This window comes from Vespa velutina, chromosome 4, assembly GCF_912470025.1.
Source record: "Vespa velutina chromosome 4, iVesVel2.1, whole genome shotgun sequence".
NCBI lineage: Eukaryota > Metazoa > Arthropoda > Insecta > Hymenoptera > Vespidae > Vespa > Vespa velutina.
The window spans coordinates 6,956,413-6,974,834 of NC_062191.1; the positions used below are offsets into that span (position 1 = coordinate 6,956,413).

The window sequence follows — 18,422 nt, forward strand, 5'->3', positions numbered from 1 at the left end:
TTATTGTCTGCTCTTTTTCCTTTTTTCTTGTTTTTTTTTTCTTTTTTTGTCAAAATACGAAGTGAAATACGAGAGGGAGAGAGAGAGAGAGAGAGAGAGAGGAAGAGAGAGAGAGGGAGAGAGAGAAATTAGCAGCAGTAACGCGCCATAGACCATGTTGAAAACGCTATAGACGAACTCTTTCAATGTATTTCAAGCTTTTGATCGTTCCTTTATTTATCATTCACTGAATAGGAGTTTAGAATCACTTTTTGGACTGTCACCCTCCTATATAAAATATATTTCATATACACGGTGTATCATTTATTATTATTCTAACTAATTGCAAATTATTTACGATTAATGATAATTATTTATGAATTATATAAGTAAATAGAAAAGATGTGTAAATGCTATCATTGTTTTAAATTTTTGTAAATGCTATCATTGTTTTAGATTTTTCGTGTAAATGGTATCATTGTTTTAAAGAATAATGTATTTGAGATTTCTTGAAAGATATAAAATTCATTTTTTTTAAAGATGTCACGTTTAAAAATTTTGATGTATGTTTGTTAAAATAGTTTGATAATTTTTTATAATATTATGTTTAAAGTTTCCTAGAAAATCTTCTTTCATATATGAAATATTTTATTTAAAATCACATTGCGTTCGTTTATTCACGTTGAAAGATTCACCCTTTATATACGATTGAATAATAATCTATGAAACCGTGAATTTCTTTCTTTTCATTTTTCAAAATGTATTGATTGAAGATTTTTCGCGCTTCTACACATTCTACCATCCGTAAACCAACCATGCGTTATCGTAGAGAGACCATCCTTTCTATCCCATTCCATTCCTTCTACTCTTTTCACAAACATCGCTGTCGCCATTGCTGACCTCCCGGATTCTATCGTTCTACGTCACTATTAAAACAATTGTGAAAAGCTTTTTGTTTCGAGCTTCAAATCTGTAAACTTTACAGAGAATAGCAATAGAATTTACTTCCAGATAATATTTCAGAAGCGGGTATTGTAAAATTTTACTCTATTCTCAACGATACTCATAACTCGTACCATTCAAATCACTAACAAAAATCTATTTGAGCATGATTGAAATATTGTTTATTTATTTTGTTTATCGAAGAAAAAAATAATTTAACATTTGATTAGTGAAAATTTTACTTATATTAATAAGCTTAGAGTATGTTTTACATTTTCTTCAATTTCAATTACAGACAATTTAGAAGCAAGGAAATATGTTTACGAAAATTATACATCATATGTATTTGTAAGATGAAAATTGCCTACATAATACTATCGTCTTTCCTTATTCATCAAGAGAGGGCATTGCTTGAATTTGGATGCAATAAATCCCTTCTCTTATCCACTTCCAACGCATAACATGTTCATCGAGTTAGATAGGGAAAGTCAGGGATAGAGGGGAGGTCACATCTTCTGCAGATAATAATAATTCTATTTCTCTTGTTTGAAAGCAATACGTCCTTCGCAGATTTACCTACCTAGATTAATGTCTGTTTGGTGAACGTACCGAGTCGAAATTTCCTCTCACCTCTCATTCTCTCCCTTTGCCCCTATTCGTGTCTCTCTCGTTTTCCGTGTACACAATCCTATGCTAGATATAATTGTACCCGTGCTGAGTATCGCCATTTCTGTTTTACTCCTCTACGCGGATCAATATTAACGGTGATATTGGGTCTCGAAATTGGTGGCACCGGACCGTTCAGCAAACAAAATGAAATAAACAAAACTATAGCCGAACCGGCACGAGGTTATCCTGCAGACCAGCGGTTATCCTGCAACGGTTGAGGATGCATGGACGCGTCATGTTATTTTATGTGTTTGCGATCAGCAATTCTGTAAACATTTTCACGGTACCGACGCCGTTGCATGCATATAATATAGATTATACGTAAAAAATGGTAATTGCCTCATTGGAAAAAAAATTTCGTGACTAATCATTGTTCACGAAAATGCTCGAAATGGTCTAATCATAAATTAATATTTTGAAATTTTTCTTTGATAAACAATTAAATTAGAATTTGCGATAAAAAGAAAAAATATGAGTAAGAACTAAATTAAATAATTTGTTATGTATATAAGTTTTATCCTTCATTTGTGTTTATACGTAAACGTCAATCAATATATTATTCTTCTAATTATATAGAAATTTCTACGAATGATTTTAATGCACAAATACGACGATAAAAATATCAGTAAGAACATATAAGTGTAATGCTCCATAAATGAATAATACTCGTAGAGATATTGAAAGGTATATTCAAATGGTATATATATGTAAGACTACATATAAATTGAGAAAAATGATTCAGCATTTAAAAAAAAAAAATATATATATATATATATTACTTATTAAGTTGACAATAGATAAATCATGCTTAACCCAAATATATTGAAAAATTGAACTTGAAAAAATTAAAATTTTCAGAAGCAAAAAAAGTAAGTCACTATAATTATCAAGATTGAAAATCTCTTATATTATTCTGTCAAGTTCAATGCTTAGTACATACTAATTAAGCATTTTTCATTTAGTCCTATAAGTATTGTATGCCTTCCAAGTCCTAAATCCTTATTCCAACAACCTGTATAACGATTGAGAGCGGAAAGTAGTAGGAAAACGAGAAGAGTCGCCGTTATTCGTTTAAGCATTATGTAGAAAAGAGGGGTCGAGATGGTATACAAGTGGAAAAGCCGTGTCAACTGTGTCACAACTACCAACAGAACTGACTGTTGTGGCAAGGATGGGTGGATAGGAATCTAGAGGGTGAAAAACGGTATAGGACTGCATTTGACTTTCGTATCACAGTGAAGTAGTCATAAGCGTTTAAATGACTTCTTGTTCGCGAAGCACCGTCTGTAGTCATTCAACCTTATTCTTGAAACGAAACGAGGGTGGAAAAGAGCAGTACGTTTCTCTTCGAGCTTCAAGAGTGTCGTTTCATCGACGATTTTAAAGTATGCGTTCTCATGATCGTCCTCCTCCAGCTTTTTATAAGTGACGTCACGTACAAAAAGACCATGAGATATATATATATATATATATATATATATATATATATGTATATAGATAGAGAGAGACAAAGAAAGAGAGAGAGAGAGAGAGAGAGAGAGAGAGAGAGAGAGAAAGGAAGTCAAGTAGAAAAATTTTATAATCGGTAACGATCGACGAATAAGTTTTCAGCTATTCTCGATAATCCATGTTATTATCACTCCATATCGTTGAACTGGACTCACATTGTGACGTAATACAAAATGGTACAAATGAGAAGAAACTTAAATAACGTAGAAGAGTTTACATATGTATATTTATTACTATGATTAATTAATTGTATTTCAGTAATGATAACAATTTTAGATGAATTTTGTATCGATATACTGTATTGAATTAGTTGAGTTCTGCGTAACGATTATTATGTTATGTAAAATCAACAAATACCCACAGCGAGCGTATGCATTCATTTATGTAGAGTATAATGAAAACATGAATCGAAAACAACAATAACTCATACAATAATTATGATGATTCTAGAAAATATTAGAAGACTGATATCCTACGAGTGTAGGATTTTCGGAAATTAAGATACTATCGCGATAAAGAAATATACTCGTTTATTTATTTTTAATCTTGAAAGCTGTCGCAAATCCTATGGCAAGAACATGTAAATAAATAAGCGAATGAGTATACGAGGGTATTAACAATAAGAGTAAGATATGAAGAGCAGTTGGTAATAGCGTGCGATACGGATTAGATCGTCAGCAAAGTTAAATAAAATTTTATTCTATTTTATTTTTAAAATAGAAGATGGACATCGTATTGATTATTTGGATAATGCATAATCGGCATTAATGACCGATTGTTACAAAATTTGATGAATTTTATAAGAAATATAAAAATATACAATCTCAACTTGGTCGTCCTTGTATATAATAGATCTTCTCTAAATGAGATTATACGCTATTATGTATGATTGAGAAATACATGTGTGCATATATATGTAATCGGTTTATATTTTTTTTTGATTCATTGATAGAGATGCTTGAGAAAATAAAAGATAAAGTCCGAATGGAAGCGAACATACGCATTCATGTATATGTTAGGTCATAAGAGGGATAGTAAAAGAGAGAGAGAGAGAGAGAGAGAGAGAGAGAGAGAGAGAGAGAAAGAAAAGGAAAGATGTATACGATGACGTGAATACTCACATAAGTGATAGTGTCCTAGGTCAGGTCATTAAATTACAAAGGAAAGCGGACTATTAGACTATATAATAGTACTATTAGAGAGTAAGAGAAAGATAGAGATAGATAAATAGATAGATAGATAGATAGAGAAGAGGAGAGAGAGAGAGAGAAAGAGAAAGAGAGAGAGATATATACAAAGAGAAGGGTTGGAAGAAGCTGCAGGAGGCTGCTGAAACTAAAACGGTTGAAGCCGTGGTGAAACACGGTCGAAAAGGATGCTGCTGTACCACCCTCGACGTTTCGACGTTCGACGACGACGACGACGACGACGCCGACGACGATGAGGATGAGTACGAGGACGAGGAAGATGGTGATAGCTGTGTGAAGAGGGAATGAGAGGACGTAGTTATCGCTATAGATAGTACTCCGTTGAAAGCCTGTCCTTGCATTCCTTGCTAACCTCGTTATGTCACCCACTCAACTTAACCACTAGATCGCGTATATACTACGAAAGTCAGAGAGGGAAAGAGGAAGAGGAGAGAAAGAGAGAGAGAGAGAGAGAGAGAGAGAGAGAGAGTGAGAGAGAGAGAAGAATACAGATAGAAGAATAGAAAGGGTCGTGAAACCTGCACACACGGATGTATGTGTGTGTGTGTGAGAGAGAGAGAGAAAGAGAGGATGAAAGCGTGAAATGAGAAGAGAGTCGGGAGAAAGGAAAGTGCGTTTCCGGCCTCACGAGTGCACTCCTTGTCGTCTATGAAATGATGTAAGAAGGTACCATGCTGTTATTAAAAAAAAAAGTAAGTGTAATGTCTATTATAAAATAAATAAAATATTAAAGTCCGAGCTATAAATATTTTTGATTGTTTACTTGTGACAAGTATTCCAATAAAACCTAATTTATTGATGAAATTGGATAAAATCAAGCACGTGAATAATAATATTGAGAAATTTTTAAGAAGGATAATAATCATACATTGAGTTAATGAATCGAATAGACGGGGAAATTGAGATTGTTTGATATCGAAGAATTGGACATCAAAGTGTTAGAATTATTTAATTTGAAGTAAACAATCTTTTTTTGGATATTTAAAGATCATTTTCAATAAATATATCATAAGCTATACGTTAATTTATGTTTATGATACGTTTTAGAAAGTAGCATTATTTATCGACAATGGAGTTGTAAACATTCCAGAAAATTTAATCTCATAGCTACATGATGATAATATTAAGTTAGCTAAGTTAGCGAGAGAATGTTAATGGCAAGGGAATTATTACGAACACCAAGATCATCGACATACATAATTCTCTACGACGTTTCCCGAGCACCGTGATACTTAAGCCGAAGTATTAGCATATATATACATAGCCATACGTAATCATACATGTTTAGCATATAGCACCGTTGCGAATACGTTAAACATTGCCGTCGCGTTTAGCGCGGCGAATAATAATTGCGTGCACGTGTGCGCTGGAAGGTTGGAAGGCATAGCCAGGAGATCAGCGCGCGTGCTCCGGAGTCGAAATCGAAATAGGAAGAACACAGAATTTAAATCGGTGACGTAGATTGGGATATTAGAGTGTCCATAGAGAGATATGTTTATATGTGCTAAATAATTTATAATTCAATTCCCGAAGGTACCATACTCTCTAATTATACGTTACTTCGTAGTTGAACAACATTCCCAGTGGCAATTAGCCACTGTTGACAAACGCAATTTCGTAGATGTAACTTTGTGGTCGTAGAGGAATCGAAGAGAAGAGGTCGAGGAGGAGATACAGAGTTGATTATGGTGAAGGTAAAGAGGAGGCAAGTATCGGCTCGTGATATGGTTCTCTACATCGTGGCTAGTCTAGGTATCGTCAAGCGAATGTGGCATTCTCTATAGAGAGAAAGTGCTCTTCGTGTCATCGAAGTAGATCGAAGCAGACCCTTTCTACGCATCTCGTACGGATGCACTTGTTTACTGATAGGGAGATGCTAGCCTGCATATATGTATGTAGGTACTATGTCGTCTTCGATACTATACTCTCTTCTCTCTGAAACGCCGACTCTTCCGTTCAATCACGAGGCACTTCCGTCCTATCCCAGAGGACGACTTCTACGGAAACTCGGACACTCTGGACACATTGATATCATCTTCGTGGGCATTTATAGCCTCTAATGGAGGAACGTCCTACTTTTAAGATACTTTTAGGTATACGTGATATGGAATTCGTTCTTGCGATCTCAAGTGAGATTTACCGCTGTCTCTATCCGGTTTCTGTCGAGCAAATAATTATTTATCATGTTATGTATCTTGAGTTAGAGAAATTTATTAAATATCGTTGATTATATAGATAGGTTATAAAGGATAAAAGAAATTTTTATAAGTATATTCATTTGAAAATTCACGTAATATTTGGATAAAATTATTAGATTGAAAAAATAAAATTATTTCTATTCGTATATGTCCTATACTACAGGAATTATTACAATATAATACCAAAACTGAATTTTGCAAAATATCGATGGATTTATGATCTGTAATCACTCGAGCACATTATCTATCTAGCGAAATTATGCTTTTAATATTTTTAATTTATTATTTATTATTTTATTCTCTTGTTCTATTCGAAAACAAGATAGGCAAGTTTCTACGAAATGTATCTTTAACATTTTTAACTTTACCATACTTTCCCTATTTTATTTTCCTTGTGGCTCTTCACGTTTGGTGAAGCCCCAAAAGTACCTCTGAGATTGCCTCTTCACAAGAAGTATATACGCATAGTATGTTAAGAATACTGAAGTTGTTTCGAGTTTCTCATTTACATCGTCCTAAATTTTCTATTTTATAAAGTCTTATTCTGAAAGAAACATAGAACATCTTTAGAGTAATAAGATTTTTTAGAGTACGGTCAAATAACAGTACATCCATTGGTGTCTTTGTTCATCTAAACTAATTTAAGAGTTCAAGTGTGGTATGATATAAAAGCAATTGACGTTGATAGAATTTTCAGGCGTACTCAACGCGTTATCCGGTTCTCTTCTCACGCATGTCGTAGCCAGACACAGAAACAAACGGACTATTCCTTCTATTGAGTTTCTCAACTTTCTGTCAGAGAATATAGCGGTTTATTCGGGTGAATTCGAAGGTGGTAGATAGATACGTCTTTTCTTGAAATGAGTTCTCGTACCCTCCTAATGCTTCGGGTTCTGTTTTATCCAGCTACTCGGTAGATAGCCTGTATTGACCAACACAGGCCGGACGAAAGCTCTGTTATGTCTGATACTGGGAAAGCTGCCTGGCCAAAATTGATGGAAACACGTAAATATAAGACAAAAATCGCACCTCGTTAAATTTATTTCGTATTTGTATCATTTTATTATATATTGTAGTTTTATCTTTAGTTCTCAAATATATGGAAGTCTTTTATTTAGGATACAATATAATGAAACATTAAATCTTACGTATCTATAGATTCCGAATCGACATTAATCATTGATTTAACAAATATTTAAACTAAATGCAAAAACATATTCGAGAAATTATTCTGTATAATTTATAGTTTTGGTTAAAGCAGTTTCCCTTTTATTTTACATAGATATATACTAACGTTATCTTTAGGCAAATGGCAAAAACTCAGAACGAAAGTAATCTCGTAACGAACTCTTGCTTAATTCATCCATAATCCACAGGTGCGCGAGGATCGTCGATATCACAATAAGAGAGAGAGAAAGGAAGAAGGAAGAGGGAGGAGAAAGAGAGATAGGAAAATAGCGATTATCTTACGGATTTTAGTAGCATCGTAGTCGTGAAAGAGAGGAACGACAGGATTGCAGGCTGGACTGCAACCGGTAGAGGTATCTTTCGTTATTCCAAAGAAGAAGGAGAAAGATATAAAGGAGGCGTGAGAAGGAGGAAGAAGAAGCAGAAGAAGAAGCAGAGAGAAGGTAGCAGGAGACAAGAGAAAGAGGAACGAGAGAACGGGTCGGAGCAACATTGTCCTCAGAAGTTGGAAGCTACAATTGCAGTGTGTCTTCTGGCGCCTTACCGTCTCACAGACACGCCTTTCAACCTAAGAAACTGCGAGAACAACCTATCCACTTTCCGTCGTTTTATCCATATGCCACGATATTGTAATCCACGCCTTGGTACGTCATTTTTTTTTACGTTTATGTTTACTTATAAAGCATAGTGATTATGAGAGCTTAAACCGATTTCTTCCTTTGCACGATGAAAGTTTCAATTGTTTCCGAATCGTTCGAGTAAAGCAATTTTTTTGCTATTAAAACTTTCTTTCCAACTTTTCCACTTTAAATTATATCTATTGAACTATTTTTACTTATTCATTCATCCCGTATGTATCAGAATAATCGTGAGAAAGAATTCATTTGCACAAATTTTCTTCGATAGAGATTTATTTATGATACGCTTGAGATTTTTGCAAGTGGTTATTATTCGGAACGATGAAAAAGTTATTCGTAGTAATGTTTGAAATCACGCGATACGAGCATCAATGGGTATCCGTTGGAGTTGACCTCAATAACGATGGTCACGGCCCTCGATGATCACAGCTAATCACAGTCATTAAGTGCATCGCAGAATTTGTTAGCTAAATTATCGGAGAGCATCGTAACTCTCCGTGTGGAATTTGCATACCTGTCGTGGGTACAGTAAGCGCTCGCGCGCACGAACGGTTACATGTACATCGATAACGGGAAAATGTATAGAAAGAAGAGATTCGAATCTCGGCTCGTTACGCGGTCACATCAATCATATTTAGAGCGATTCTTTATCGGAAGTATGTTGTGCTCCATCAACGAATACGACTTTCGTTCGTTGTCTTTTGAGCCAATATTCCGCGAGTGGAGATCATATTTCACAATGCGCCTTATTAATCACAATCTGACAGAAGCGTTAAATTATTTCCGATAGTGGCTACGATCGATAACCACGTCGGCCATTCTCTTCGACTATTTTCTACGAAACCTAGTTCCGAAGTCGAATGCGATTTAATACTTTACGGTCGTATGCGTCGCGTCGGAATCGACGTCTCATTTGAAGTTGGTATAAACCAGAGAACTTTGGGACATACACATACGCACTTACATAATCTCTCTTCTTTACAAAATTATAAAGGATCACCCGATGCATTTGTAAGGATTTACGTTATAAATTCTTCTGATCGTAATTCTTGGTCAATTTTAGTGATTCGATTTAGCTCATCTGAAAAACAATACGAAATGACTTTTATCAAGTTGTTAGAAAAAATATTATTTTTTTATATTCAAATATCGTGGAAAGGTAATTTTCTATAAGTAACTTTTATATAAAAGGAAATATTTTTTTAAAATTCTTTTAACTTTCGAACGAGCTTTTAGTCATTAAAAAATAATTGCTGGTAAAAGAATTGCTATCAGGAAAATTCATGACTTACACTTAATATAGCAACTCAGGTTACGAAAGATGCGTTGATCCTAATTACAGAAAAGACAATAGAAACGAGACTGACGTATAAATTTTCAAGATAATCGATCTTAGGTCCAACTCTTACTTACGTACGGATCATCGTACACAGCATCGTTCAGTGCACCTCGGTAAGACAAATATTTACATTATTATTACTATTATTCATATTTTGCTAATCTAAAGAAAATCATATCTTAAAAGATAGAGGATTTATCTGTTTTGGAGATATCAATTAAAAATTGAATACCTATTATGAATTTAAGTAGGATCATTAACTTTTTCGAAATTCTTCAAAGCAATTCTATTTATAATTCCGCGTAATATTTATGAAACATTCTTTTTTTGTCACATTTATGCTTGAAAGTGACAAATTTGCACTTCGTATTACATTACATGAAATTAAATAATCGTTGACAACATATTCCTCCATATCCAATGACCAGTATCATAATTTATTACCTCGATACTTTCTAATTCATTCATTCATTCTTATAGGCTACAGTATTTTATCAAATAGGTACTTGTTTGTCCAACGATCGATACTTGGAAATAGGCAAGGTTGATCGTGTTTAATTTATTACTGAATACAAGAAAAGTCTTGTGAAACTAATGAAGCCATTTCTGCTTGTTCACCGTGAAGTCGAAGCACGTAAATTTTAAAAGGTCACTCAGTATGCACTCCACAGGTGTTTCCAATTTGTCGTAGAACAGAAGGATCAAACGAATCATTACATGGATAAGTCAATGATTGATGATCTTACTTTGATGACTAGAAAAATTAGGTTCGAATAGTCTTCCTATCAATAAATAAAATTACTTCTTTTACTCGGAACGATGATTTAAGTTTCTTAATGCCATACGTATCGATCATTGATGAATCGAATTTATAAACGTTCGTTTATGATTACTTTGATAATACTTTCAAAAGCGTTTTACATCAGTTAAAATATAATTATACATTATTATGTGAAGAGAGGAAAAAAGAAAGGAAAAAAGAATGTAAGAGAGATAAAAAGTAACGAACGAACAAATACAATGTTTAGACAGGTGTCGTTTTCGTAGAGTTTTACGAAACTTTTACGTAATTACATATAAATAAAAAATGCTTAAATAAGATCTCTGCTTCGTCTGAAAAATGGATGCTAATAATGTAAATAAATGAACAATTAGAGAATCGATTTGAGCAAAATCAATAAATTTTCGAACGAACTAATGAGCTTTGTTTGATAAATTTGTATTCAATATCACGAATTTAATAATGATCTTCGACACTTCTAACGAAATTTTTGTATTTTATTATTAATTCGTCACAGTGTCATTTAGCATTAACTTTGCTTAAACATGGAAGCAAAACTTTAAAGATTGTTCCTGACGAAATGGTTAAGAGAGGGTACGGGCTGTCTACGAGTAAGTTCCACAGGTGCCAGGATTCGCTGACGAGCAAGAGCTGAGAACAGGGTTGTGCGATAATTAATCATCATCTATTGATAAAAGATAAGTGCGAGAGATTAAAGCAGACGTGAGTAGTGAGGTGGTTCAAAGCACAAAGAGGAACGTAGAGAAAGGATGGAAAAAAGGGGGTGTATGGTGATGATGGTAGTCGAGAAAGGATTGAAGAGGGGACAAGGGACAGAGAGAGATAGAGAGAGAGAGAGAGATAAAGATAGATAGAAAAAGAAGAGAAGAAAGTAGAGCTCAAGAATCGGCAAGGACTCTGTCGCGACTGCGCGTATCAAGGGTTCTAAAGTGTTAGTAGTAGTAGTGTAGTAGTAGTAGTAGTAGTAGTAGTAGTAGTAGTGTAGTAGTAGGAGTCGGAATGGTGGGGATCGACGCGAAGGCGCGAACGGAGGAGAGACGAGCAAACGCGGTATTCGTTGCTCTCGGCAGAGCGCGATCGCTCAGTCGGGATGAAGGTCGCGCACCCTCTTCTTCTACGGTGCCGATGAACAGTAAAGAACGTGCTAGGACAGCGGTTCGCGATGAATGGTGAGCGTAGCGTGAAACGTGTTATGGGAATGAAAGATTCCCTTGGCTGTCTTCGAATCCTTACGATGGCTTTCCTGATAGTGGTGGCGATTGGACGCGCACGAACTGATAATTCTTCCTTAAATTCCGGTGAGTGAGAATGATCATTTGATATATTTATATTTATTTCCCTTTTTAAATTATTTTTAATTCTTAGGATATGATTGATTTTTTGATCAAATGACTATTCGTTTTTATTTTATTCTTATTTCGTCTTATTTTTATTTTCTTTTTATCATACGTGACGTTATACGAATGGTATCTGTCTAAAAATTTTGTTCGTTTGTTAATCTCTCTCTCTTTCTCTCTCTCTCTCTCTCTCTCTCTCTCTCTCTCTCTCTCTCGTCTTCTTTCTTTTATCTTTTTTCTTTTTTTCCTTTTGTTGTTTTTCTTTTCATGCAACAGTACAAAGCTTCCGTCGGTCCAGTCGCTTCTTTTTCTTTTCTCATTTTCCAACCGCTACCTTTATACGCGTCTAACTCGGCACGTACCGCACGCTGTGTCTGATAACTTCGCCGACTGGAAATGTCGTACTTTATTTTCGAGGTAGTCCGTTCCGCACGTATATTTGCCGACTCATTACATGGATATTTTAGTATCATTATATCGTGCTATTATAGTGCTTGTGTTCATTCAAAGGATAAGCCCATAAACAGACCTATTCGTCAAAGAGCATAAAGTGTAGTTTTCATGTAGATTATTTTTTTTGTTTCAAAAACTAACCATGTGCTTAATATTGTTCTTCATGAGCAATTTATTAATCGTTATATTATCGTTAATAAGTAAAGAGACAAATCAATAATACCTTTTTACTTGATTTCATCGATTAACGAAATTATTGAAACAATAAGGATTATTGTGAAACATAATAAAAAAAAATCTCGAGTTCTTTGATTGAACGAAAAATTCGTAAAAGGCACCTGAAGTTAGGACGTTCGCATCAAAGATTCATGACATGAAACGATCCTGATCAAAAGGCTAAAGCAATGTGATGCAATGTATTATCCGTAAAACGTTGAGATCTCTTTCCCAAGATTACGGGAATGGTCGCTTTGCATTCGATTATCATGGTTCACGTGAGTCGAGTGTGTAGCTTTTACTGGTATTACGGTGATCGTGTTCTTTATCGTGCCACCGCAGGTGTAATACCAAAACGGCTTATAGCGCGAGAGAAAGAGAGAGAGAGAGAGAGAGAGAGAGAGAGAGAGAGAGAGAGAGAGAGAAAGAGACTGTAAAAGACTACTTCTAGTGGTGATTATTCGAATACGCGCCAATGTCTGTACAACCAAACTCGAAGTACTTGTTCCTATGTATGTATAAGCGAATGGAAATCAGTGAATCTCGTGGCTGGAATGTAATCTAACTCTGAAACAGATTGTCCTCGGCTAGTGATTTGAGGAAACAATATCTTTCTGCGTAGTGAAAACCGAAGTGAATTTTACGTATGTTTTTGTTAGTATATACAAGAGAAATTTTCATATATCTATACATGTACAATTTTCAATTTAACTTCGATATGAATTAATTTAAAGAATTTTATTTGAATGTGAGAAACTACTTGACAGCGAATAACGATAGACGATGAATTGCGGTTAATGTTATCGATCGTGTTGTGCTTGCACATCGAGTAGAACGACACAATCCGAATAGAGTACAACGCAAGCCATATATGTATATCGTAGTCCAGCGGTCATTAAATAATAAACTCATGCGGGTTTGCAATCTAATCGACTAATTAGTGATTATTGATTTAGATAGACGTAATCGATTGAACGTGAGATTGCAAGTATGTAGTTCATATACGATAGAATATATTCTAACTTCTGGAGATTATACTTTACTCTGGTAGTCGTTAAAATTACACAGTAGTTGAAAGTGGTAGTGGAAGAAAGAGAGAGGGAGGGGGGAGGGGAAGAAAAGAGAGAAAGAGAAAACGAAGCTCAAAGGCCCGAGGGAGAAAAAAATTGATAGAGTAATTTCTTTAATGCGGCGTAATCTTCCGTCTATGCTTAACAAGTTCTTCCGTTAAACGATCCATCCCCGAGGTGAAGCTGATTCCCACCCTTGAACCCTCGATGGCTTTTCATAAATATATTATTCCTCTGTATAAAAGTCAAGTAAGTAAAAGTTAAATTAACTCTAAATCCAGCCACCGCTCTTGCGAATTTAATTTAGGATCACGCCTTCTATCTCTCGAGATTATAAATAATGCGAATAGGAGGGAGGCTGTCGGTGATGATACCTCGTAGACTGGATCTAACAGCTTTGGTTGAATATCATTTCTAGTGAACGAGTGAAATCGAAAGTTTAATTATCATGAAAGTAGAAAATTTAATTATCGCGTACCCTCTTTATTTGGCAATTCACGCTCAAAATCGAAATACAGTGAATACACGTTATAATATTCTGTGAATAATTATGGAATATTATCGATATGATTATTATGTTCTTTCATAATAATGTGCAAGCGTATATCTACTTTGTCAATAGATCGACTATTGCGTACGCTTTTTCGAAATAACGTGATAATTTAATTAGTTGATCAAAATTGTCAATGTGAGCAATGAGGAGAGAGCAATCGTTTCGTCGAATCTGGTAATCTCTTTAAGTCGTGGAAAGCAGTCGATTTTCCAGAGTTCAGTTTACTGCCAACCTCTGCATACATCACGCACATGCTTTTGTTGCACGTGGTCGAAGAAAATGCAGTCTGATTTACAACCGACATTTACTTCGGAGAGCATTCCCTTCTCTGTTGGAAGATAAATCGACAGGACTTGCTGCTACGCGTTCTTCCTTCTCCTGCCGGTCTCTTTCATTCCCTTCTTTTTCTCTATCTCTTTTTATCCTCTTCACGACCTTACACTCAAAGTTACTTAAATTTAATAACTCTCCAAGAAAACGCACCTGACAATTTTTATCTTTCCATAATGCCTCACAGTTATTGTTAGTTGGATGGGAATGTCTTCGTGACGGAAATTCATGTTTATGTTTTCTTTGTGTTAGTCTATGTAGGATGTTGTAAATTGTTTAGAAGAGATTTATAATATATATTATATAAAAATTGTAAGATCAAAAAGTTTAATAAAAATCGATTTTTAATTAAGCATTTATCGATAATTAAACATTCACTATTATTGAGAATTAAATTATATGATTTATAATCATTTGCATATTTATAAACATTTAACTGTCAATTAATGAATCGAGATATTACAGTTAATTGACTAACTCTATTATAGAACATTCGAATAAACGAATATTAGTTATTAAAAGAATGGTTTCTTCATTACCTAGTGATCGCGGTATAATATTGAATAAGATTGACAGGTGAATTAATTTTGCATACATAGTTTCGTACATGCAATTGTACAATATTACTTACTAATAATTTTATATCATGCGCGAATATCTAACTACGAAGTAAATAATTTCATCGTTATCGATTTGATAATATAATTAAAGGCTTATATTCAGCTTTCAAACACATTGTACGAAATGATATATATTACTGCTACGTGTATCGAGATTTATATACTTCTAATTAAATTTTCATTTAACACGAAGATATTTAATGATCGATAGTGTAAACTGAAATCGCTTTGTATTCATGTGATAATAGTCAAACGTGATTAAAAAACAATTAACCCTTTAGATGGCGTATAATATTATCTTAGCGATAACCGTTGGGTAAAAAATTCTATAATAATTGAAAATGAATGTAGTTTTTTTATTTTAAAAAAAATATATGAAAGCAGTAATTAAATCTTCTTTTGTATTATATGTTTCGAAATATGGTTTTACACAAAGAGCCACTTTATACTTATCGCTTTTCAAGTTCAAAGTAGAACGTATAAATGTGCTTTCTGTATAGGAAGCAATACGCTCCCGGCAAAGCAAAGCGTGTTAACACGCTTATGGCATTTGAAAGGTTAATTTTAATCGTATAAATATTCGAATACGCATTGACTCGAAAAGTAAATGTATTAATTAAGCGAAAGGCTGTACTTTCTTATTGAAAGAACTTCATTCTAATTGGGATTCAAAAATACTTATGATCAATTGGAATGAAGTATTATTAATAAACTTTTGGATTTATAATTATAATCTTCAAATTAAGAAGAAGAAGTGATTACGAGGGATTTCACATTTTATTGTTCTCGTTTCAAGGGAAACTTCATATTAGAAATAGCAAAAGGAGAAATTCAATGAGAAGAAGAACGTAGCATTCTGTGAACAATTTTCAGCCCGTACGTGCTGAAGTCGAAGAACGTACGCGATTATATTCCGCGCCCGAATAAATGCTAGCGAGAGCGAAATTGTCGAAAAAAAATTGGTACGCGCAATCGGTATATGGGTGCGCATACCGAATATGAAATTGTAACGAATATTTAGTATGCAGATTTGGTACGAGAGAATATTTGTTACGGTTCCTCTTGCATCCTCTATCTCTCTCTCCCTCTCACTCTCACTCTTTCGTCAACATTCTGGGATGTGTAAAAATCAGATTGAATAATTTTATTTAACATTTATTTCGTCACTATACTGACGGAGCTTGTTGTTAACGATGTTTTGCTGTGGTTCGTATTCATTTTTGCCTACGATCACCGCATATAAAAAACGAATACGCTCAACTCGTGAGAAGAGAAGACTATTGATTTAATACACATGTGATTCAATGCTAACAAGAAACAGACACAAAATGACTTTTTTTTTTTTTTTTTTTTTTTTTTTTTTTGATTTTTATGAAAATTTCCAAATTAATGAACCTATAAGGAATATGTAATTCATGTTTTCACTTATCCGTGATAATTAATTACGGAACAAGTTAATGTATCGGAAAAATAATATTTGTTTTCGTAATTATTTATATGACTATTTAATATAATATAATGCCGAAAGATAGTTAATATTTCATACTTCGTCGATAATTTAGTTTCGAGTTATATCTATTGGTAAGAAATTTTGTTCCTACGATAGACACGTACATTTGTATATAGATGTACGTAGCAAAGTAAGCAACATTAACGAACTACGTCATTAATGAAGTATAGAACTATGTCTATCTTCAGGCGTGACACTCAACAGCATTAATAATTATAGAAAATCAATAAATAGTAACAACTGATTTATAAGAACTACGTAAAGGTAACCAACTGAGATTTCAAAGGATTATAAATGTAGCAGATCTTACAGATCGCATTGAGAAATTTTAACAACATATGCATCAAAGGACATTGCACCGGAGCATGATTAAAATCTACGGTTCTCTCTGGTCTCAGAAACGTAGGTAGGTACATATAGATATATGAATACATATGTACCGACTAAATGACGTTATAACTTTTCGAGTGACTTTACAGAATATTGGTAGTTGATTATTCTAGTATATTATAGCAAGCTCTAAAAAACAGATGATCTAAGAAGGAATCAAGGAAATGAATTATAAAATGAAGGAAATGATTTTAAAAAAAGATTTATTAGTTGGACTTACGTAAATAGATAATTATATATACAATTTTGTAATTCAAAAAATGAAAATAGTTTCCTTTATATAGAAACTATTTTCGAGTTGAAAGATCATTTTTATCATTGACAAGGTCGTGCATAGAGATGCTAGCGAAACGACGAGCGAAATCACAGATGAAACATTTTCACGATAATCCTCTTAGTTGGACCCAGATTAAGCCCGAACACGTCTACCACCGGCTCCTCGGTTTGCTGTCAAATGCAAATACCGCGTGTTCCGCTATGCTAACGTGGAACGATTGTCGCACCGAAGGAACATTCTAGACTGAATCTATTCTGGCTACTGACTTAACTGATATTCATGACTTCTACACAATAAACCGAGCATTTTTAGTTAGGAAAGTTACGATTAATGATTAAAACTGACTGACCTCTTCTTTTTTTCTCTATCTCTCTTCTTCTTCCCCTTTTTTTTTCCTTTTTACTCCATGAAAAAAAAAAAAAAGTACGAACGAGTTCTCTTTTCCACGACAAAGCGCGTAAGTTCGGCTAACTTTCTTTCTCGTATTTATTTCCACATACGTAACATGCCGGAACAAACCGAGTTACATAAATTCCTTTGTATATAAATGCCTTTAATTTTCAAAAGTCCGTTGTCCATTGTGCATTCGTGCTTCGTCGCGCTGCGAGCTTTCGTATAAAATACGGAAGAAAGCGAAGGGAAGAGATGAAAAATCGAGAATAGAAGACAGAAGAGAAAATTAGAAGAGGAGAAATGAGAACAGTGAACGATAATGGTAACAATTCGGAGGGTTTGTTCCCAAGAAAGGAAATGGATTGAAGTGACTCATGGATTAAGAAGAATGACAGAATTATGATTCTCGAAAGGAGATATACCGTGGTGATGTCAAACATGATTATTATTGCTTCTTGCTGATCTCTTCTTCGTTGGTTAACAGGCAACTTTCATAATTTAGTTCTCTTCGATTTAGAATCTACACAACAGGAATACGTAAACAAGCAAATACATATCTACATTGGCACGTTATATACTTAGAGAATTTGCTTAGAACTCAGAGAAGATATTGTATAGGTATATGACATGTATCAGCATGCAACATGAAATGTCAGATTTACCAAACATCGTCGTTTCATACTATATCAAAAGGTTTCTCAGAATATTCTTGCAATGCGCTTAACTTGGTAGATCAAATAATAGTCTATCATTGCAATTATAAACATGCGAATTTCCCTTTTGCTTTGTATCTTCCTTTAT

The 18,422-nt window shown here is 34.1% G+C and overlaps 1 protein-coding gene across 7 annotated transcripts in view; it reads left to right on the top strand.

Annotated features, from left to right (window-relative positions):
* The first annotated feature begins 11,535 nt into the window (after nt 1-11,535).
* LOC124948348 (neurotrimin-like) overlaps nt 11,536-18,422 on the top strand; it is a 126,332-nt gene continuing 119,445 nt past the window's right edge. For 4 of the 7 annotated variants that reach the window (XM_047491826.1, XM_047491828.1, XM_047491829.1 and 1 more), the window contains exon 1: nt 11,536-11,770. In XM_047491826.1, coding sequence (XP_047347782.1) covers nt 11,635-11,770 — 136 coding nt within the window. In that variant the 5' untranslated portion in view covers nt 11,536-11,634. The remainder of the gene's footprint in view (nt 11,771-18,422) is intronic. The other 3 variants (XM_047491827.1, XM_047491830.1, XM_047491834.1) reach the window with 1 other exon arrangement.